Source organism: Saimiri boliviensis, chromosome 3 (assembly GCF_048565385.1).
Source record: "Saimiri boliviensis isolate mSaiBol1 chromosome 3, mSaiBol1.pri, whole genome shotgun sequence".
NCBI classification, from domain to species: Eukaryota; Metazoa; Chordata; class Mammalia; order Primates; family Cebidae; genus Saimiri; species Saimiri boliviensis.
Window position 1 is genome coordinate 166,504,923 of NC_133451.1, and position 23,604 is coordinate 166,528,526.

At 38.7% G+C, this 23,604-nt stretch overlaps 2 protein-coding genes across 2 annotated transcripts; one reads left to right on the top strand and one right to left on the bottom strand.

The window, feature by feature from the left end:
- Positions 1-25: 25 nt before the first annotated feature.
- CCNA2 (cyclin A2) lies at positions 26-7,896 on the top strand. Its single transcript, XM_010346721.3, has 8 exons — positions 26-951; positions 1,729-1,972; positions 3,367-3,479; positions 3,675-3,898; positions 4,871-5,078; positions 5,492-5,605; positions 6,223-6,356; positions 6,690-7,896. The coding sequence occupies exons 1-8, from the start codon at positions 739-741 to the stop codon at positions 6,736-6,738; spliced, it is 1,299 nt and encodes a 432-aa protein (XP_010345023.1). The 5' UTR covers positions 26-738; the 3' UTR covers positions 6,739-7,896.
- Positions 7,432-22,703, bottom strand: EXOSC9 (exosome component 9). The gene is made up of 12 exons (XM_003936230.4): positions 22,539-22,703; positions 22,121-22,215; positions 20,941-21,060; positions 20,700-20,802; positions 18,984-19,121; positions 16,383-16,465; positions 13,970-14,102; positions 12,096-12,184; positions 10,561-10,707; positions 9,898-10,082; positions 7,893-7,971; positions 7,432-7,575 (listed from the first exon to the last, which is right to left on the bottom strand). Exons 1-12 carry the CDS (start codon positions 22,602-22,604, stop codon positions 7,491-7,493), a joined length of 1,323 nt encoding a protein of 440 aa, XP_003936279.1. The 5' UTR covers positions 22,605-22,703; the 3' UTR covers positions 7,432-7,490.
- Between the last annotated feature and the right edge of the window lie 901 nt (positions 22,704-23,604).

Consider the following 23,604-nt stretch of genomic DNA (forward strand, 5'->3'; position numbering starts at 1 on the left):
ATTATTTAATTCTAACAACCGTATGACTGTAGATATTACTCCCTATTAACAGATTAAAAAAACAGAGAATTGGAGATATTGCAAAACGTGGCCCAGATTTTAAACCTTGGGAAAAAGTCAGTTAAGCTAACTAGAGATCCCAGAGCTAAAAAAGCTGGGGCAGCCCAAATCAGAGTCGTTAGGTTTAATTCCGTTTAATTCCCTGAAAGGCTTAGGTTCAGCCTCTGGACCGCCTCGCTCCCTAGGTGGCTCAGTTTAAAGTAATCGGAAGCTTGGGCCCTGAGCCCCACTCCCCGCGCAGGCGTTCTTCCTTCCGCCCCAGCCCCAGTTCGTTTCTCTGTCCTGCCCCGCCCCTGCTCGGTTACCTTTGTGCTTCCTTCACTTGCCTGCGACCCTGTCGCCTCGAATGACGTCAAGGCCCGGGCGTTTTCATTGGTCCATTTCAATAGTCGCGGGATACTTGAACTGCAAGAACAGCCGCCGCTCCGGCGGGCTGCTAGCTATATCTCCGGGCGTCTTTGGCCCGCCACGCCCGGCAGTGCCTATCTGCACCTTTCACAACCTCCTCGGCCCTGCGTGGTCTCGAGCTGGGTCAGTGGGCGGGCAGGTAGGCTGGCCTGGGCTGTGAGCGGCGCCTACGACTGTTCTTTGGCCGGGTCGGTGCGACCGGTCGGCTGGGCGGAGTGCACGCTGTTTGGCGCCGCAAGCTGATCCCGCCGTCTGCCCCCGGGAACAGTGATGTTGGGCAACTCCGCGCCGGAGCCTGCAGCCCGCGAGGCGGGCTCGGCGCTGCTAGCATTGCAGCAGACTGCGCTCCAAGAGGACCAGGAGAACATCAACCCGGAAAAGGCAGCGCCTATCCAGCCACCGCGGACCCGGGCCGCGCTGGCGGTACTGAAGGCCGGGAACCCGCGGGGTGCATCGCAGCAGCAGAGGCCGAAGACGCGACGGGTAAGGGGATGCGGGATATCTGCGGGAGGGTGGGTCGAGCAGGGTTTGGCATTGGCTGAGCAGGCAGAGGAGAGTGGCGAGAAGGCATCTATCTACTAGGCTTTTGGAAGGGGGCCAGGGTCTGGAGTCCACTTGGTGCTGGTGTGTGGGATGCCACAATAGGAATTCTTAGCATCACGATCCCGCCAACACTGTGTGTATGCTGCCTTTTCTGCCCTCTATAAGGGGCATCTGCTTTACATAATAGGGTCAGACCCAAGCTCTGTAACGTGTAGTCTTTGCTCAGCTCCTCGCCTTTCTCTCTACTTTTAAACCCCAGGCACTGCTGTGGGACTTTGCCCCTCTTCCTTCTCATGCTTAGGAGATGACCTCTATTTTAGAAAACGGTGTACGAAATACTTTGCTTTTGGCAAATTCCGCCATTTTAGCTGGATTTGCTCTGTTGCTCCACCCTCGGGCGACAGTGGTGAACCAACACTTTTTTGCCATGTCTTTCCTAAACTTGTCATGTATTGGCCTGCCACCCGACCCTTCTTGTGGCCTTGATTAGTTTTGCATAATTCCACCTAGTGTTAACTTTTGTTAGCCTTTGTGGGAATGCCTGTGACAAATGGGAACATCTATTCTCTTTTTGAATACTCAAAACTATTCTTTGTCCCAGAAAGTTTAATTCCTGGTAGAGTATTTAGGAGAAAAAGCAAAAGCCGACACCCATAAGAGAAAGAATGTAAAACTCTAGTAGGCTCAAAGCCAGTTATTAATCTTTTTTTTTTTTAGGTTGCACCTCTTAAGGATCTTCCTGTAAATGATGAGAATGTCACCGTTCCTTCTTGGAAAGCAAACAGTAAACAGCCTGCATTCACCATTCATGTGGATGAAGCAGAAGAGGAGACTCTTAAGAAGCCAGCTGAATGCCAGAAAGCAGAGTGTGAAGATGTCATGGCTTTTAATTCAGCCGTTAGTTTACCTGGACCCAGAAAACCATTGGTACCTCTTGATTATCCAATGGATGGTAGTTTTGGTAAGTTTTAAGGAAATTGTTAATGAGTGATGTCTCATGTAGTCATTTTGACTACAGTGAGTTAGGTTTAGTGTAACAAGGCTTAGAAAGGGTGTGACTTATCTTGGATCTCACAGCTAACACTTGACCTGGTGTCCTACAAAAGGATCCTAATACAGTACTCTTTCAGGTTCACTGCCATCATATCAATCTAATTATAATTAGATCTTAAATGCGAATTTTAATATTATTCCATAAATGTGTCCTTGGTTTGGAGAATGGATTTGTTTTATATAATTCACTTATATGTCACTTAGAGTGTGTTATTTGAAGATGCAGTTTTAAATATTGTGATTATGTAACATCTCTTGCAGTGTTATAATTTTTTTTTAATATAAAACCAGTCTGGTTTATCATCTGATACCAGCAAGTGACACTTTTCCTCCTGCAGGTCAACAGTTGTACCATGGCTGTTTGCCCTTACTCATGTATTAAAATAGCTGCTGTAAACAACTCTTTGAAGTTTGTACTGTTTCTTTGCCCTAGGGATATTGAGTCACTGGACAGCTCACTAAATCAAATTTCATTTTAGTTTTAGTTGTATTGATTGTGGGGGAGGATGAGTGAGCAGAAAAAGTCCTTTGGAAATATTTTTTGTGTTTTTATTAAAATTTTGCAAAAAAAGTTTAATTTCAACGTGATCTTTGATGTGAAAGGAATAATGGATGATACTCTTTGCTTCAAAAGGTAATTTACACTACAAAAAATATTTATAGTGTTAATCTGTTTGTCCATAACAAACCTAATTTCTTTCTTTTTTTTTTTTTTAAAGACGGGGTTTCACCATATTGGTCAGGCTGGTCTCGAACTCCTGACATTAGGTGATCTGCCCGCCTCAGCCTCCCAAAGTGCTGGGATTCCAGGTATGGGTCCCCGTGCCCGGCAACAAACCTAATTTCTTAATAACACTTGTTAATGGAGACCATTGAACTGATTCTAGCTATTGCCTAATTGGACTTTGTATATGTCAGACTCTGGGATTTGCATTAGGGCAAATCTTAGATACTATCTCAAAACTTGGATATTAAATGCTCTATCCTAACAACCACCATGCCATCTGCTCCTTTCTGTAATGGAAGATGAATACTTTAAGATAATATATGATTCTCATTTTTCTGTTAGGGGCCTACCAATGTATTTTTTTCCTCATAACTAATATCATTCCAAAGATATATGTACAGAGCTACTAAGACTAGGGTAAAATATTCTACATATTTCATCATGAGAAGTTCTTTTTAGTTTGATGAAATAAGTGCTTTGCTAATATAAGATTCCTTACAGGGGCAGTCATTTTTAGCTATTAAACTAAATAGACAAAAACAGTAAATTTGATCATATCTTTTGAATTGTCCCAGAGTCACCACATACTATGGACATGTCAATTGTATTAGAAGATGAAAAGCCAGTGAGTGTTAATGAAGTACCAGACTACCATGAGGATATTCACACATACCTTAGGGAAATGGAGGTAAAAGTTCTCTGAATCCAGTTTGTATATTTGTTAAATGTGGCTAAATGAAATTAAGAGGATAATGTTTAAGTTTTTAAACTGCTAATGAATTATTTTAATGATACACTTACGTTTATAGCATGTAGCCTTTCTTAATTCATGGTAAAATAATCTAATTGCAATTTTAACACTACTAAATAATTTTCTCAATAGGTTAAATGTAAACCTAAAGTGGGTTACATGAAGAAACAGCCAGACATCACTAACAGTATGAGAGCTATCCTCGTGGACTGGTTAGTTGAAGTAGGAGAAGAATATAAACTACAGAATGAGACCCTGCATTTGGCTGTGAACTACATTGATAGGTTCCTTTCTTCCATGTCCGTGCTGAGAGGAAAGCTTCAGCTTGTGGGCACTGCTGCTATGCTGTTAGCCTCGTAAGTCTACCTAGGTTTGTTTGATTAAAAGTTATCACTACCTTTTGTTTAGGGAAGAAATTGATTTTTAATGGTGACCTTTTACTATTATACCAGGCAGAGAGTCAGTGACTACTTTAGGGATGGCAGTGTGGTAGGGCTTTGAGTGGAGTAGGATGAAACTGTGTTCTAGTCTAGAACCCTAATTTTCCCCTATCTGGATTCCTTGAATGAACACAGACTGTTTACATTATGTATAGTACACTAGATTACAAATTTTAAAACATTTTCCTTCCAGTATTAAAGTACTTTCTGGCATATAAGCAGTGTCTCTTTCACAAAGAAGTAAAGGCCAGGCGTGGTAGCTCATGCCTATAATCCTAGCACTTTAGGAGGATGAGACGGGTGGATCACTTGAGGTTAGGAGTTTGAGACCAGCCTGGCCAACATGGCAAAACCCTATTTCTACTGAAAATACAAAAAATTAGCCAGGCATGGTAGCACAAGCCTGTAATATGAGCTACTAGGGAGGCTGAGGTAGGAGAATCACTTCAACCCGGGAGGCGGAGATTGTAGTAAGCTAAGATCGCACCACTGTACTCTACCCTGGGTAACAGGAAGACTCTGTCTCAAAAAGAAAAAAGGAAAACTAAATTTAAAAATGAAAATAAAATATGTTTTCTTAGGACTTGTATTTCCTAAATTTTCAGCTACTTGGTGAACTCTGGCATTGTTACCGTCTTGAGAAGTCTCATGCCTTTCATTTACTTCCTTTGACTGAACTGGGAAAATACCTCAAAAGTGCCTCATTGACTTGGGCCTTTTAATTAGCATTTAGCAGTCTCTGCTAGAAATGATGATCAAGTGTCTGGAAATGCAGTTGGTGTGGGTTTTGGATTCATTCCATATATTCTGCTAATGGGATTTCAGAATTGGGATAAGGAAGCTTGCTTCTCTTTTAGGACTGATTACTTAAAACTTTTTTCATTGTAGAAAGTTTGAAGAAATATACCCCCCAGAAGTAGCAGAGTTTGTGTACATTACAGATGATACCTACACCAAGAAACAAGTTCTGAGAATGGAGCATCTAGTTTTGAAAGTCCTTACTTTTGACTTAGCTGCTCCAACAGTAAATCAGTTTCTTACCCAATACTTTCTGCATCAGCAGCCTGCAAACTGCAAAGTTGAAAGTTTAGCAATGGTGAGTTAACTTTCATTTTGAATGGCGATTCTTAGGTAATAATTAGGGGCAGGTCCTAGTTCCTTTGGACAGTAGTGGGGAAGAGATTTAGTATTCAGAGGGAGATTGATACTGCAGTATGGAAGAAAGCCTGCTGCTGGCAAAAGATAATCTACATCAGGAAAGCACTAGGAGGTATAAGGATGAAGTCTTGGGAATGGGTAGTCAGAATAGTTGTTTTTTAAAAGTTAATAAAGGAGGATGAGGATGAAGCAAAACACTAAAATGGTGAATCTCTTTAAAGATGAGGCTGTGAAATATTTTTTCTAGGGTTGCTACAGAGCCTTTATCAAAGGTAGGAAAAAATTAGAAGGCAGGGATTTGAGATTTGAATTCTAGACACTCTTGTGATCATAAAGTATTTTTTATTCCAGTTTTTGGGAGAATTAAGTTTGATAGATGCTGACCCATATCTGAAGTATTTGCCATCAGTTATTGCTGGAGCTGCCTTTCATTTAGCACTCTATACAGTCACGGGACAAAGCTGGGTATGTATTAGTCTTCACACACCTACCTTGTAATCAGATGCCTGTGCCAGATTAAATAATTGTCCTACAAAACTGAGGGTTGCCTACATGTTCTTACCTGAAAAAACTTCAAATATATACAGTTGACCCTTGAAAAAACACAGGTTTGAACTGTGTGAGTCCACTTACACGAACCTTTTTCCAGTCAAATGTGGATTGAGAATATAGTATTCAGGGGATTCAAAACCCATATATATGTTAGGGTGACTACAGGATTTGAGTATGTACAGATTTGGGTATATTCGGGGAGGGTCCCAGAAGCAATCCCTCCTGTATACTGAGGGATGGTTATATACTGTTTAAGGCATGTTACCTGTTGTACAGCATCTGTTTGTTAGGTGGAAAGCTAGTTGTAACTTAGATTGAAAGGTGAGTTTTTTAAAAAGCCTCTGATCTGTTGCTGGCAGGGAAAGCAGCAACAAATGGATTCAGAGATGGAATAGTGGCCTGAGAAAACTAGTTGGAAGAGTTAAAGATTAGTACTGGAATATAACATAGACGTAATGCCAACTGTTAACTCTGTTTGGTGTCCGTTACTAAAAGCAAAACTCAGGGGTTCTCTATTCCCTTCTTTGTAGCCTGAATCATTAGTACAGAAGACTGGATATACCCTGGAAAGTCTTAAGCCTTGTCTCATGGACCTTCATCAGACCTACCTCAAAGCACCACAGCATGCACAACAGTCAATAAGAGAAAAGTACAAACATTCAAAGTAAGAATTAACTTGGATATTGAAGCTTCTTTTCTAGACTATTTTCACATTCTAACTTTATTCATGAATCTTCCGTAACCTCCTTGAGAATCTGTTCTCTTAACTGGTTGTGTTCGAAGGTTGTAGTTAACGCTTTGTGCCTTGGGTCTGGGGGAGAAGGGAAAAGGGGCATGGATGTGTATTTCAGGGATTAGACAATGTTTCTAAAACCATCAACTCGGTCAGATAGAAATAGCATTTTTTAGTTCCCAACACATGAGCACATATATTATTCCATGATCTTCTTTACCCGGTGAATGTTTACTAAAAATGTTTTTTTCCCCCTACTTATAGGTATCATGGTGTTTCTCTCCTCAACCCACCAGACACACTAAATCTGTAACAATGAAAGACTGCCTTTGCTTTCTAAGATGTAAATCACTCAAAGTATATGGTGTATAGTTTTTAACTTAGGTTTTTACAATCATTTCTGAATACAGAAGTTATGGCAAAGTACAAATTATGGTATCCATTACTTTTTAAATGGTTTTAATTTGTATATCTTTTGTATATGTATCTGTCTTAGATATTTGGCTAATTTTAAGTGGTTTTCTTAAAGTATTAATGATGCCAGCTCTCAGGATTATAACAATAAATTGGAAAACTTTGCAAGCCAAATTTAACTTCTTCAGAATTTTGCTTAGAAAAGTTAATTTGGTTTACTATAATGGAAAGTGAAAAGCCTTCCTCTAAAATTAGTTTTAGGAAAACAAACTCTCAAATTCTGACATTCATTTTCCTAAGCAACTGGATTAATTTGCTGACTTGAGCATAATCTAAGTATATCTGGAATAAATCTGTACTTACCAGTAGAGTGGAGATCCCTAGACCTTGGCTCTTTGTAAAACTTGATTAGGTTTTGTGGGGTAAACTCAACAGGTTGGGAGCAGGAGAGAGGTGGGAAACTTATGTGCAAATTAACAGACAAGAAATGCTCCAGAAGGTTTATTTCAAAGCATACCATTAAAAACAAAAAACCATTTTAAAAATCCTGCTAGATTTTACAGTGGATTTGTGAATAAAAAAATACCCAGGATTGTTAGAATGGAATAAATATCCTTTTAATAGTTATATACAAATACACAACTGTTAGCTTTAATTGGCAGCTCTCTTCTTTTTTCTTCTTTTCACTGGCTTTTTATTTGGTGCTTTCTCCTGTTTTACACCGGTGGTCTGTGTTCTGTGAATATAAAGTAAGAATTTACTAAGAGTATGCTTGTTAAGTTTTGGATTATTGAAATAAGAGGCATTTCTTATTTTTCCAATAGTATATAAAATGTGTCAGCTATGAGTAAAACTGGTATCCAAAGAGTTTTTCAGAATTAGATCCTAATTTTTATAAGTCACAAGGTAAATCACAGAACAGATGGATATCTAATGAAAAAGGGAAGTCTTTTTGTTTATAGTCGTGTGGCAAGATGAGAGTAAAACCAGAGAGCAAACCTCTAGAAGTGTTCAGTATATGTATTCATTTGAAATAAACCAGAAATTTGTTACCTTATTTTCTTTGGATTCTTGTCTGGTTCTAAAATGATCATTTCTTCTTCTTCACTATCTGAGAGTATTATGGGAGCATCTTTGTTTTTTTTAAAAAAAAAAAAAAAAAAGTTAATCTTGGAAAATTTCTTTCCACATGAGTTTCTTTCTATCAGATGTTCTAAAACTTATTTCCAGGGCTGGGCATGGTGGCTCACACTTGTAATCCCAGCACTTTGGGAGGCTGAGGCAGGTGGACCACCTGAGGTCAGGAGTAACTTGTTTGCCTCTAATAGAAAGCCAGCCCATGCTACTCTTCAGGTGGAGGCTTTCTTTTCTCTTTAAATCAGCTTCTTAGGGCTCTCGAACTCATCTGTAACACTTGTTCCTTTAAACTTATTTCCTATAGGTTCTTAAATGGCGTGACAATTTAGTATGTCATCATAGGAAAGCTAGGGGGAAATCTATATATCATCTTTTGTGGAGCCAACTGAATTGTTTGTTTGCCCTACTTTATTCCTCCAGAAATAGTTCCAATTGACACTCCAAGAGATAAAAGAAGAACCCATTTCCCACATACCTTTGGCATTGCTGGTATTTTTTAACACTGCCCAAAATATAGTAACAAAAAATGCCATGTCCTTTTAAAAAATTTTTGCCAAAACTGACCATGAAAAATATTACTGGCCATTTGTATTTTCTTTGAGAACTGCTCCACATCTTTTGCCCATTTTTCTCCTGATCATTGTAATGATATATATAAAATGTGAATTAACCCACATCAATTCTTTGTATTTTTAGTATTCAATTGGTTTCTCCTGTTCATAGGTCCACCTTCATTATTTTCAGTTGAAAATATAACAGTGAAAAAATGGAAACAACTTACTTACATCTTCAACAACAAGGGAATTGTTATATTCAGTGCTATACAAGTCTATGCAGCATTAGCTTACATCACTGCACAGAGAGTAAATAAACACCTGGAACAAGTTCTGGAAGAATAATACCAAACAGAAGTAACCACTGGGAAAGTTGAATAAGGGTCTCAATCAATGGGAATTTCTTTCCTTACCTATTTACTTGAATAATTAAACAAAAAGCTTAGGCTCTAGTAATGTTCATAAGCAATAATTTATATCCTTGAGAATATAAGTATTTGCATTACATTCCTACTAAGCATATTGCCTTCAGTTTTCCCTGCCAGCCTAGTTTGCAGTTCCTTATAGGATTTCTGTTCTTACCACATACACTGACAAGAATTTGCTTTTTTTTACAAGCAAATATAACCATACATAAAAACAAGTTCTTCAGTTCTATAGCTTTCAGAATGCATGAAACATCTAGGACTACCAGTATTCTAGTCACCTGTACAATTTCTGTTCTAATACTGCAATGTCTGGTATGGTAGCCATTGGCTGCTTAATTTTATATTAACTAAAATTTAAAATTCAGTTCTCAGTAGCACCAGCCACATTTCAAGCGTTCAATAGCCACATGGGGCTAGTGGCTGCTATACCAGCATAGATGCTTAATGTTTCTATCATCACAGAAAGTTTTATTTAGACAGTATTATGTTATAATATGGGATGGGCTTTTTGTTTCAGTGTAGAAACTACAAAAAAAAAAAAAAGGCAGCACGCAAGAATAAGATCTTAAACTCATTCCCTTAAAATTGACCCAAATACATAAGCAAAATTTGTTTTAATTAAAAATGTCACTATCATTTTATGCCAAAGTGTACCACTACTAGTATCATTAGAATTGCAGTTAGCCACAATTTAGTTGAAATTTAAATCACAATATTTAGCCCCTCTATAAAAGCAATACTTATATCCCTATATATAACTATTCTCCATATAGTATCCTATATGTTATATATCTAGTATACATCTCTATATATAGTTAATATGCTATTACTATATATAGTGATACATACTTATTTTGTGCATTATATGTAACTATATATGGTAATACTCTCTATATAAACTATAATAAATAGTAATAAGTGTACCATAGTGTCACCTACCTTGGCTTCCAATATCAGAGACTTCTATTCCAGTGTCCATCTTTATACTATCAAGAATGATAGCTTCATCACTGCCACCTTCATCGTCATCTTCCTTCTCAGAGTCTTCAAGATCACCCCAGGAGTTTTCTACTCCTTCTCCAATTTGGGCAGTTCCAGGAGTCCACAGCACAGGTTTAGAAACACTTAACAAGTTAAGAAAACCGAGTAACAAAACTGCTATTTGACGGACTGTTGAAAAAGATGGCAATGACAGTTTTCTTCCTGTAAGACTGATTCAAGTGTGCCTCAAGTTCCTAGGGGGAAAGAAACTTAGAGCCTACACTATGGATGGCTGAACAATGAAGAAGAAAAAATAACTCAGGCAAGATTTTATGGATGCAGTTAATAGGAAGAAATGTGAAGAGAGGTTCTCAACATTTTAGTTACAATACTAAATTAAAATTGGTCCTTAAAATCTGGTTTTTGCAGGATACCTGAAAAAAAGCTGAATGTTATACCATCAACATAATATTACTAACATCACTATCTTGTATTTTAAGTGTTCTTCTAACAAAGTATACAGTGTTTACAGAAATTTCAGTATGCACACCCTTCATATAGCCTAATATAATGCCAAGTGTTATGAATCTTGTTACTGCAAAAACCACCAAATAAAGATACACTTCTGAAGGAGGTTCTGCTTCAGCAATGATTTCTTCTGCTTTTTCTTCTACATCCGAAGTGTCAATAGAGGCCTTTTCCATTTTAAATGCTGTGATTCTTTGATTTGCTATAGACTCTGCAAAACCAAACTTTCCACCTTCTTTCCTGTGTTGGGGGTTGTGGGGGGTTTAGTGGGAAGGAAGGAGGAGATTGGATAGAAGACAGGAAGGGAAAAAAAATATTATTTTGTCGTTTGGTGAAAAATACGGAAGAGAGTTTATGTGACTAACTTAACCTCACCAATTTGCTATGCCTAACAAGGGAAATAGTTACCATGTGCCAGACCATGTGCTAGGTTAAAATACTCTATTCTCTATCTATCAAATCAGCCCTACCAGATAATGTTAATATCCCATATTATAGAAGAGGACACTGAAATGCTGGGTTATATATTTTGCTCAAGATAGCACAATAAGAAGTAGAGATGGATGGGAATCAATCTGTTTCCTTCCATTAATTTGGGTTACTAGATTCTTTTTATCCTAAGAAAATGTTAACTTTTAAAGAAAAATCTTTTATGTCTTCAGGCACAGGGGCTCACACCTGTCGTCCTAGTACTTTGGGAGGGAGGCCCAGGCAGGTGAATCACCTGAGGTCAGGAGTTTGAGACCAGCCTGGCCAACATGGTGAAACCCCATCTCTACTAAAAATACAAAATTAGCCAGGCATGGTGGTATGCATCTGTAGTCTGAGCTATTCGGGAGGCTGAGGCAAGAGAATCAGTGAGCCAAGACTGCACAACTGCACTATAGCCTAGGCAAAAGAGTGAGACTCTGTCTCAAAAGAAAAACAAAATCTTACATGACTTTTCAATATAGGTTATATTTGAATTGCAGAAAATGTAATAAGTCCAATCAACTTTCAAAAAACACTAAGTAGTATACTTGAGATTAACAAATAAGAAAAGATCAAGTGTGAAATTTATATGGTTGCCCCTTTTCAAGGAAGATCCTTAAGACAAAAAAATATATTAAAAGACCATTTAGGGCCATTTCCTGTTCCCTGTGTTGTGTCTTGGGAGTCTGGAGCAATGAAGACCTCTGTGCTCTTAGAAGGGTCCTTCCTCTTTGTTTTGGAATTCTGTACTCAACTCAGGCTTAAATTTCCATCTGTGATGCATTTTGCAGTAAGTGGGTTTGATGCCAACACCTTGAAAGATACCTCTCAAAAAACAAAAGGACAAGAGTCACCAGCTCCCACACAAAGTAAAAAACATGTACCTAATTTCAGCTGTGTTAATAAGGAGCTACTATCCACAAGTCACTGAATCAATAATACCTATGTTAAAAAACCCTCTCCTCCCTAAGGCACAGGAGCAAGTGGTACATACTTGTCTGGGAACCAGTTTCATTAATACTTTTATTGTATCTGTTCAAAGATGAGTAGCAATATCCGTTATGAGTTTCACTACCTTTTCGAGTTTAGGATAACACTAAAGTAAATAAAAATTTTAAAACTAAAAAGAACCATGTAGTTCTGGAAAAGTTACTTACCTAACTTTTTGGTCATTTTCCAAAGCTTTCTGTATTAGCTCTGTAATTTCTGCTACTTTCACACCAGCAATTTTACTGCATCTCAAAACCTATTTATAAAAGTGAATTCTGTATTTAAAGACAATAAACCAAATGGTTTTCTCTAAAGAAACTAAAACTATGAAATTAAATTTTCTACCTTTATAATTTAAGCCTGACTTTTCTAAACATGAAAATAACACAGTGTAAACACAGATTAAGGCAAGATGTGAAAGTTGTTTTAAGATATGTAAAGGACTATCACATTAAGGGAACAGACATGAAAATTTCTTACATAACAATATAAAAGATAACCATGGAAGAGGCCACAGATACATATATGCTCAGGGATGCACTAACTTACTTTTTTTGGGTAATCTATAGAAATAGGAATCTGGGTAGTAGTTGTGATGCTGGTAAAGAAATGATGATGATAACAAAAACGAACATTAATTGCACACAATATATGCTAGACACTGCAATATCTTTATATCCTTATAACAACAAAGTGTTGACAATGACATCATTCCCTATTTTTTTTTTTTTTTTTTTTTTTTGAGAGGGAGTTTCGCTCTTGTTACCCAGGCTGGAGTGCAATGGCGCGATCTTGGCTCACCGCAACCTCCGCCTCCTGGGTTCAGGCAATTCTCCTGCCTTAGCCTCCTGAGTAGCTGGGATTACAGGCACGAGCCACCATGCCCAGCGACTTTTTTTGTATTTTTAGTAGAGACGGGGTTTCACCATGTTGACCAGGATGGTCTTGATCTCTTGACCTCGTGATCCACCCGCCTCGGCCTCCCAACGTGCTGGGATTACAGGCTTGAGCCACCGCGCCCGGCCATCATTCCCTATTTTACAGATAAGAAACTGAGACTCAAAGATATAAAATCATTTGCCCAAGATCAGCTAGTATGAGGGCAGAGCAAGAATTCAAACTAAAGCAGCTTTTAATCACCTATACTATATACTATATGGAGATCTATTTTCTAAAAGCTCCCATGTGAATCTGATATGTAGCTGGGTTTGAGAACTACCCAAATTCTAAAAGTAAAACTGTCTTTTTACATAATTTCTACTACTGCATGTATTTTTTAAAAAATGTTTATTTTTGAGACAGATCTCATTCCATAGCCTGGGCTGGAATGCAGTGGCATGATCACAGCTCACTCAACCTCCACCTCTTGGGCTCAAGCAATCCTCCCACCTCAGCTTCCCTGGCAGCCAGGATCACAGACATGCGCCATCAAGCTCGGCTAATTTTTTTTATTCAAAAAGAATTTCGCTCTTTTTGCCCAGATTGGAGTGTAATAGTGCAATCTTGACTCACTGCAACCTACACCTCCTGGGTTCAAGTGATTCTCCTGCCCCAGCATCCCAAGTAGCTAGGATTACAGGCATCTGCCAGCCACCATACCCAGCTAATTTTGCATTTTTAGTAGAGATGGGGTTTTACCATTGTTGTTCAGGGTGGTCTTGAACTTCTGAACTCAAGCAATCCACCCACCTTGGCCTTCCAAAGTGCTGAGATTACAGGCGTGAGCCACCATGCTCGCCCTTTTTTTTTTTTTTTTTTTTTAATAGGTATATAAATCTTATTCTTCCCTAGACCCTCCTGCTAGTTGGAAGGGTCACACTCTACCAGGACAGACATGGGAGCAGCAAGGGAGGAAAGAGGAGGATACCTTAAGCTACCAGTCTATACAATGTATTTAATAGTGATAATACTGAAACCAGATTCTAACATATCCTAGAATTAATCATTGGAAGTATTCACATTGGATTTTTGTTAAAAGACAAGATAAAGCATCTAAAGAGAAGCAACCTATTCTTAATGGGACATTAATCAAAGCACTAACTTGATCTTTTAGTAGCATTATCCCACCACTGGATTGGATAGTACAAATCTCTCGATGTTTGTTCATGGCAATCACCAGCAAGCCATCCATCACACGTTCTTCTCGTTCATTGGGATCCACCAATAAATATGTTCTGAAATGAATGTTAAATGGACCTGAACAAATCTGAGATCAAATGCTTACCATTTCTTGGGTAATGAATTTTTTAAAAGATGGCATCAATAAAGTCAACAGAGAATAAAGGTCTGAGCCTATGGATTTGGGTCACTGAAATGGGGAAAGAGACAAGAAAATTATTCTGTTTATGAACACAAATGAATGCTAAGTGGATATTTCTTGTTATTACAATGAAATCACATTAAGTTCAGATTGGATTTACTCAAATCATATTTAATCTAAACCTAATGCTATTTCTTTGATTAAATGACTTCTGGCTTATTAATAAGAACTAAGATAATATTAATTTGCTTAAAGTTGCCCTAATGTTCTGTACTCCAAAGTTCTACTGTGTTCTGCTAATGGCTCATAAAAAAAATAGTCTATTTCTGCACTTTCCAGTATATTAGCCAATAGTCATCTGTGGTTACTGAGCCCCTGAAATGTAACCAGCCCAAACTGAGTATGTAAAATACTGGATTTCAGAGACTTAGTGGAAATATAAGAATGTAGACTGTCTCATGAGTAATTATTAAAATACTGATTATTAATTTATTTCATTAAAATGAAAATATTTTGTATATATTAATTAAAATAAATAAACATAAACTTTTTAATGTGACTACTGGAAAATTTTTAATTACATATATGAGGCCAGGCATGGTGGCTCACACTTGTAATCCCAGCACTTTGATAGGCCAAGACTGCAGGATCACTTGAGCCCAGGAGTTCAAGACCAGCCTGGGAAACAAAGTGAGACCCTGTCTCTATAAAAAAAAAATTTTTTTTGATTAGCCAGGTATGGCACACATCTGTAGTCCCAGCTACCTGGAAGGCTGAGGTGGGAGAATCACTTGAGCTTAGAAGTTGGAGGCTGCAGTGAGCTTTGATTAGACCACTGCACTCCAGCATAGGTGAGAGTGAAACCTCGTCACAAAAAAATAAAAAACTGTTTAAAAAGTAACAAAGGCTGGGCATGGGCATGGTGGCTCAAGCCTATAATCCTAGTACTTTGGAAGGTGGAGATGGGCGGATCATTTGAACCCAGAAGTTTGAGATCATCCTGGGCAATATAGTGAGATCACATCTCTAGAGAAAATAAAGAAATTAGAGGTGCATGGTGTGCAGCTGTGGTCCCAGCTACTCAGGAGGCTGAGGCAGGGGAATCACTTGAGTCTGGGAGGTTGAAGCTGCAATGAGCCATGATTGTGTCACTAGACTCAGCTGGGGTGACAGAGGGAGACTTTGTCTTAAACAGCTAGGCACGGTGGCTCATCCCTGTAATCCCAGCACTTTGGGAGGCTGATAACTTTTGAGCCAGATAACTTTTGAGCTCAGGAGTTCCAGACCAGTTTGGGCAATGTGGCAAAACTTTTTTTTTTTTTCCAAAAAATACAAAAATTAGCTGGGCATGGTGGTGCACGCCTGTAGTCCCAACTATTTCAAAGGCTGAGGCTGAAGAATTGCTTGGGCCCAGAAAGCAGAGGCTGCAGTGAGCAAAAATCATGCTGCTGTGCTCCAGCCTGGGTGACACAGCCAGACCTTGATCTCAAAAAAAAAGAAAAATTACATATATGGTTCACATTTTATTTCTACTGGACAATCCTGGCCCATTTTCCTCTGATGTAACTCTACACTACAATGACTAAAACTTGAAAGTTTTTCTCTAGTCCTTATGCACAACACTGTGTGAAACATCTTATTTTTATCTCACTGTTTCTAAAGAAATTTAAGGCTCAAGTTTTCATTTGAAAGCAAGATTAAATGGACCTGAACAACTCCAAGTGTTCTGCTACAGGAGGATTTAGCAGCAAGTAAAGAAACCGCTAGAAAACTGAAGAACACTAGAGTTTTTTCTGCCAGTTTGTGAATCATCCCCCCTTGTAACTCACTTCTAGAACTACTCTATTTAATATGCTCCAAAGGCCCCTATCTTCCAGTAACTCAGAGTAATTCTTACCCCACTTTCCCAAATTAGAGCCTAGCATATAATTCTCTTAACCCCTGCACATCCTTAGGAAACATAAGACACTATCATACCATAGTAAATGCCTAAGTTTTTAAGTATGCCATGAAAAGAAAATGTTAGGAAGTATCTTCATCATGGTATAAGAGTTTTGTGACTTCTATTGAGAAAGCTCTTTGCCAACTAATGCCCTTACAAAGAAAGAATATTAATATTAACATGACATTTGAGTAGAGCAATAAAATTCCTAGCTGCATTTGTAATTTTGGCCCATGACAAGGTGAGGCTTACCCTTGCTGGAAAAAGGCAAAACTGACACAAATGGGCATGTGGTGGATACTTAATGGTACAGGATCACGCTCTTCAGGTGTATACTGTTTCAAAAGAAAATGTTTAATAATTATAGTCACTAATTTATGAACATGCAAAAAAAAAAATCACCTTGCACATTAAATACTAAAATAAAAAATGAAGTTCCTTTAATCCTTTGAGTACCCAAATAACTTTTTATATTAATAATTACCTGTTTGATTTTGCCACTCATGTTCCTCAAACTGTGCAACTTTTTCAAAAAGCTTTTTCAAAAATATACTGACGTATAATTTACATCCGATAAAATTCACTCATTTTAAGTATATGATTCAATTTTTAGTAAATGCATAGTTATGGATACATTTACAGACCCATAGCCACAATCTAGTTTTTTTAACATTTCCATTACCCCCCAAAATTCCTCTGAATCTGTCTGTAGTCCATAGGAGTTTGGTGTACTTCCACCCTAGGCCCAAACGACCACTGATTTATCTTCTTTCTGTCTCTATAAATCTTTCTGACCATTCTATATAAATGAGGAAAAAAATTGTAATGTTTTACGCCTGGCTTCTTTCAACTTAGCATGTTTCATGCACCTTGGAGCACTTATCAGTAGTTCAGTTCTTTTCATCACTGAACAGTATTCCATTATTGGTATATAGCACATTTTAACTATTCACCAGCTGGACATTTGGATTGTTTCTAGTTTCTGGCTAATAAATGATGCTATAAACATTTGCATTCAAGTCCTTGAATGAACATAATAAGCTCTTATTCCTCCTGTAGATTTTTAGGAATGAAATTACTGGAATATTTTTTCCCCTAATTTTAAGTCATTGCAATTTATTATTATTAGGTCAAATCTGCTGAAAGATGTACATATAAGAAAGTGTATTTCTAGCTGGGCATGGTGGCTCACGCTTGAAATTCCCAACACTTTGAGAGGCCAAGGTGGGAGAATCCCTTGAACCCAGGAGTTTAAGACCAGCCTGGGCAATTTGGTGAAACTGTATCTCTACAAAAAATACAAAAATTAGCCAGGTGGGTGGCACATGCCTGTAGACCCTGCTACTCAGGAGACTGAGGCAAGAAGACTGCTTAAGTCTAACAGGCAAAGGTTACAGTGAGCTATGATCACATTATTGCACCCTAGCCTGGATAAGAGTGAGACTCTGTCTCAGGAAAAAAAAAAAAAAAAAAAAAAAAAAAAAAAAGGAGTATTTTCTTCTTCTATTGTTATTTTTCTGCATATAGAATGTTGTCTACACTTAAAACTTAAGAAAACAGCCAATTTTTCCAACATGGCTGTACGGTTTTACATTCCCACTAGCAAAAACACCAGAGTATTCTTTAATTGATTTTTCAAGTCCAGTAATCGCGCTCTCCTTTTTTTTTTTACTTCCTTATATAAACTCCCTCCTCTAAAAGAATATTACCACTACTATTAATAAACCTTTGTCCCTACTTCCCAGTTTTTAATGGTTCTGCTCCAGTCTACTGCCCAAAAACAAAATTACGAATCACTGCTTAAAAAGTTTGGGCATCTGATGTTTTCTTTTGCAAGTTCAGGACTCAAACTATAACTACAGTGCACTTGTGTACTTTCATTATTCTAGCATGTAATTTTTTTTTTTTTAAGAGATGGAGTCTTGCTCTGTCCCCCAGGCTGGAGTGCAGTGATGTGATCTCGGCTCACTGCCAACCTCTGCCTCCAGGGTTCAAGCAATTCTCCTGCCTCAGCCTCTCATGTAGCTGGGACTACAGGTGCACGCTGCCACACGTAGCTAATTTTTTTTGTATTTTAGTAGAGACGGGGTTTCACCATGTTGCCCAAGCTGGTCTCAAACTCCTGAGCTAAGGCAATCAGCCTGCCTCGGCCTCCCAAAGTGCTAGGATTACAAGCATGAGCCAACCGCGCCCGGCCTCTAGCATGTAATTTATATAAATCAAAACTGACATACTCAGCATAAAAGATAAAGACAACGTAGGTCAATGGTTTTCAATATGTGCTCCCTGGACCAGCAACATCAGTATTACCTAAGAATTTAAAGTTAGAAGCACAAATTCTTAAGTCCTAGCCCTGTTTTACTTTAGGAGTAGAGTCTGGCAGTATGTTTTAACAAGCCCTCCACGTATTTCTGATAGACTTTTGTCATCTCTTTGCTTAATGAACAAAAGTCCCGGAGACAAATATAAACCTGCTGATTCCTCAGTCCTTTTCAGCTACTGCATGCCTCTTGGAGGGTAAGCAACTCACTGTGCTAAGAGTCATGTACTTTTCACACATATGGCCCCTAAACATAAGTCAACCACTTCATCTAATGCTCAATCCAAAAGAGTCATCAATTCTATTCTGGAAAACCAGGCTAGGGTATGTGCTTACTGACAGATGTTTCAGTAGAGGAAATGTAAGAGATTTCAAGGACAATTTTGACCACGTGCAGTTTTAGCCTTATGAACAAATTTTAGAACCAACCAAGTTGCCATCTGCAACATAACTTCACTAAAAGCAAGTTGCCTGCACATTTAGGACACTCCTCATTCATTCATATCAAGGATCCTGGTCACATAAGAGCTTACCAGTGTTACTTCATCTCCTTGGACAGAGACATCAGGTCTTCGGAAGTGACATAAGGCCACGATTGCAGCAATGCTGGCAGCATCAATAATATTTCCATCATGGTTTAATAAATGTAGGTCTACACGTATTTGCCAAACCTGAAAAGTGAATTTAAAAAAAATAAATCCTGATTACAATCAGTGGCTATTTATTAGGAAAAGTAACATCGTGTACAAATTTTTTCTTGCTGTTAAAACAGGCAGTTACTCCTTCTAGTTTGTCAACAAAAAATACATTTTAGAAATTTTAAGCCAAACATCTGAAATACTGTGTGAGTCATTTAACAACAGTAAAACACATACTTTAAATAAACAGAACCACTCTAACATTTAATACTAAGATTTTCCTAACCTCAAATCTAATGATACTTTTATCACGTTTGTTAACTTAAAAACCACAAACCCTAGGCCAGGCACAGTGGCTTACACCTATAATCCCAGCACTTTAGGAGGCCAAGATGGGAGAATTGCTTAAGCCTAGGAGTTCGAGACCTGCCTGGGCAACTCAGCAAGACCTTATTTCTACAAAAAGAAATAAATGGTTTTTAATTAGCCAGGTGGAATGGCATGCACCTGTAGTCCTAGCTATTTGGGAGGCTAAGGCAAGAGGATCCCTTGAGCCCAGGAGTTCAGGGTTACACTGAGCTATGATGACACCACTGCACTCCTCCCTGGACAAGAGTGTCACCCTATCCCTAAGAGTAAATAATAAATAAACTTTTAGGTTTTATGATATTTTTAATAAGCTTACAAGTAATGCAAATAGGAAGTATATTATACTTAGGTATGGAATATGGAAAGCTAAATGATTTCTGTGGAGTAAAAAGCCTGTCAAAATATCTTAATCAAGAATCAAATTCTGGCCAGGCACAGTGGCTCACCCTGTAATCCCAGCACTTTGGGAGGCTGAGGTAGGTGGATCACTTGAGGTCTGGAGTTCAAGATCAGCCTGATCAACATGGTGAAACCCTGTCTCCACTAAAAATATGAAAATTAGCGGAACATGGAGGCAGGTGCCTATAGTTCCAGCCGCTCAGAGGGCTTGAACAGGGGAGGCAGAAGTTGCAGTGAGCTGAGATTGCACCACTGCAGTCCAGCCTAGGCAAAAGAGGGAGACTCTGTCTCAAAATAGTAATAATAATAATAATAATAATAATAATAAAATTCTAATATCCTAATGCAGTACAATTTACTGGGACTAAGATTTCCAAAGTTATCCCTGCTACTGACATGGTGTGGCCCTGTGTAAATCAATAAACCTATCAAAATGAAGGATTTCATCTGTTCTTGAGTTCTGCATGAAAGAAGAAAACTACCTGCTTCTATGAACTCATGTAGGTAACATAAGAAAATAAATGAGAGATTATATAAAAAAGCCACAAGTTCTTTAAATAAAATATTTTACACACAAATCTAAGTTAATATTTTCACCCTTTAAATATAATGATTTTTGTCCCTTCAGAGAGAGAGAGATGGCACAAAGTTTACTTCACCTCTGAAGTAAAGTGAACCAGTACAAAACTGAGTTAACAAAAGTTCTGAGAATAAAAGCACAGATACTGGGATCCATGAATCAATAATATTCATCCTAAGATTAAGAATTGGGGCATATTCTCCATTCCATGTGGTTTGGGGTTTAAAAAAAAAAAAAAAAAGAACTTTGGGCATATTCGTCACCTTTTCGCCAGCAACAACACAGAGAGATTCAGTGTCGATACACTTAGAATTTCTTAGACATCTTTCCAAGAGTCGATTCAACTTCACCAAGAGATCTGACTGCCTATAACAGGAAAATAGGAATGGGCTAATGTCATGAAATACAACACCAGGTATTAAAGAAACAAACAAACAAAAAAAAAACCTCACTGCTGTAAGGTTCTCCTATGACTAAAGTAGCTTAAGAAAAAGATTTAAGTACCTGCCAGGTTCAAAAGCTGGAGCAGCCATCTGAGAGAGTTCAAGGTTAAAAAAAAGAATACCTTCTGTTGCCCTATTGAGTTTTGGAGCCACAAGTTCACAGGAAACCTGTCCAAGAACTCTGAAAAGATAAAGGTACAAAATATTAACTAAATAGATCTTCCTTCCCTCCCCCCCCAAAAAAAAATCTGAAACAGATAATGAGTTTCAATCTTACTCTGAGTAATATCATACTCAGCCAAATATATCATAGGAGATAAAATTATATATAAAAGTATAACATACACAGAAATAAAACATAAATTGGTACACCTAAAAACACAACAGAAAAAAATCTTATTACAATGTTTACTATTCCACAGATTGTTTTAAAAATCAATGGCCTTTACCTCTAAAGCAAGTATTTATTGATACAAGATGGCATGAAAACTTGAGATTTCTTAAGGGTTTTCACATGATATGGTTCACCACTATTAACTGACCAAATAGTCTCACAACTTTAAAGTGAATATCAGAAAACCTAATTTTCATGTCACCCAGGAAAAAGAGGAAAGCAGGATGTATAGTTAATGAAAAGACGCTCAAGGTCTCTATACTAGTATGAGAAACAAATTCAGTGTGATCACTACCGGTTGTCTACACGATTTATAGAAGTCAGAAGGAACTATGTGATCCGTGGCAGAAAATATGTTTATGATTAAAAATTTCCCTGTAATCCCAGCACTTTGGGAGGCCGAGGCGGGCGGATCACGAGGTCAAGAGATCGAGACCATCCTGGTCACCATGGTGAAACCCCGTCTCTACTAAAAATACAAAAAATTAGCTGGGCATGGTGGCACGTGCCTGTAATCCGAGCTACTCAGGAGGCTGAGGCAGGAGAATTGCCTGAACCCAGGAGTCGGAGGTTGCGGTGAGCCGAGATCGCGCCATTGCACTCCAGCCTGGGTAACAAGAGCGAAACTCCATCTCAAAAAAACAAAACAAAACAAAACAAAACAAAACAAAAAAAATTTCAATAGTGACCACAAAACCAAAAAATCTTGCATAAAAAAATACTTATTTTTGTCTGCTAAACAAAGAATACCGTCCAGACTTCTTAGCTGGTTTATAAACAACCGAGTCAATAGGTCTTTTTTCAAACTTCTCCCTTTTGAATGTGTATCTTATGTAAATCCTGTTACCTTGTTTTTCCCAGTTCCACAATGCAGCATCCATAATCAGTTCCAAATGAGATCCTGATGTTCCTATAATCATAGGTTTGTCTGCCATCCAGCCGCTGTAAGCACAAGTTCATTCATTTATTCCTTCAACAAATATTTCTTAAGCAATTACTTTTTCTGGCCCTGGGCTAAGCACTTGGAGCAAAGTGGAATCCTAACCACCCCGCCCATATAGGAAAGCGGAAACTACAGCATAGACAACTGCTGGGGTGACTGGAACCTTGAGAAGAACCCGACCAAAAAATTATAATAAAGCCTGAGGGTTGGGGTGCACGCGCCGGTCGCTCCCCTAGTTGCTCCCCCGGCCCAGGCGGGCCAGGTTATGAGTTCACACCTTGGCGCCCAAGCAGCGCGCTATTCTGCAGGGACCAAACCATACCTTCTTCTCTTCGATGGCCCGGAGCAGGAAGCGGCGCTCGCAGTTTGAAAGTGGCGTTTCCTTCATGGTGTTGGGTCGCGGACCCCACCGGCACCAAAATCCGCGGGGAAAACGGAACCTGACTCCCGAAGCGCCGCTGCTGCTCCCGCGGCGCAGGAAATTTACGTCATCGAAGCGCGGCGGCGGAAAATGAGAAAGCAAGCGCTCTAGCCTTCGCTACTGCGCAGACTCTAACAGGGTAAGCCAATGTGGCTTATGGTGGCTGTTTCGGAACGTGAAGTTTCTTTTCTCATAAAGTGCAGAGGAGAAAAGGATACTTGCAATAACCATCAGAGTGACAGAAATTAATATCAGTAGACCGCTCTCACACTCCACCGTTCCCTCAGTCCTCTCTCGGGGTGGAGACTAGTCAGATACTATTGCTGTTTCACAGATGAGTTAACATTGGCCCCTAGAAAGCCGCAGATGCAGGGTTCGGAGCAGATTAAATGAACAAACACTGGCGTGAGGGGGCGTACGGGATGGGGGAGAAACTTGACATGGTGAAATGGGATGTTACTGCGGCCAAAATCGTGTGGGATCTGAAAAGCTGACAAGAATAGAGAACGCTGGCACGTAATAACTAAAGGCGTTGCTGCTACTGTGGACGAAACTAAGTATACGTTTATTATTCGCTTATTTATAATAAACGTAGACTTATTTTTACGTTCACAGAGAAACCTTAGCGGGGCCATGCTGCCAACCACTCAGCTTTTTTGGAAAGGCAGTATCAAATAATAGTTTTAAAAAGTGTTCACTGCCAGGGTTCAACTTGTAAGTCTATTGTTAACTACTATAACCCTGGGCAAGTTGACCTATGTGCTTCACATTACTCACCTGCAAAAAGAACAACAACAAAAAAGCGTGGGGAATGCGAATGAGAAACCTATGTATTATGAGGGATAAAAATGAGTTTATATATATACATATAATGCTTAGAACAGTGCCTGGCATGGAGTAAGCACTATTTAAGTGTTTGCATATTATTATTTTGTTTCCTTTTGCTTTAGAGGGTGGTAGGCACTGT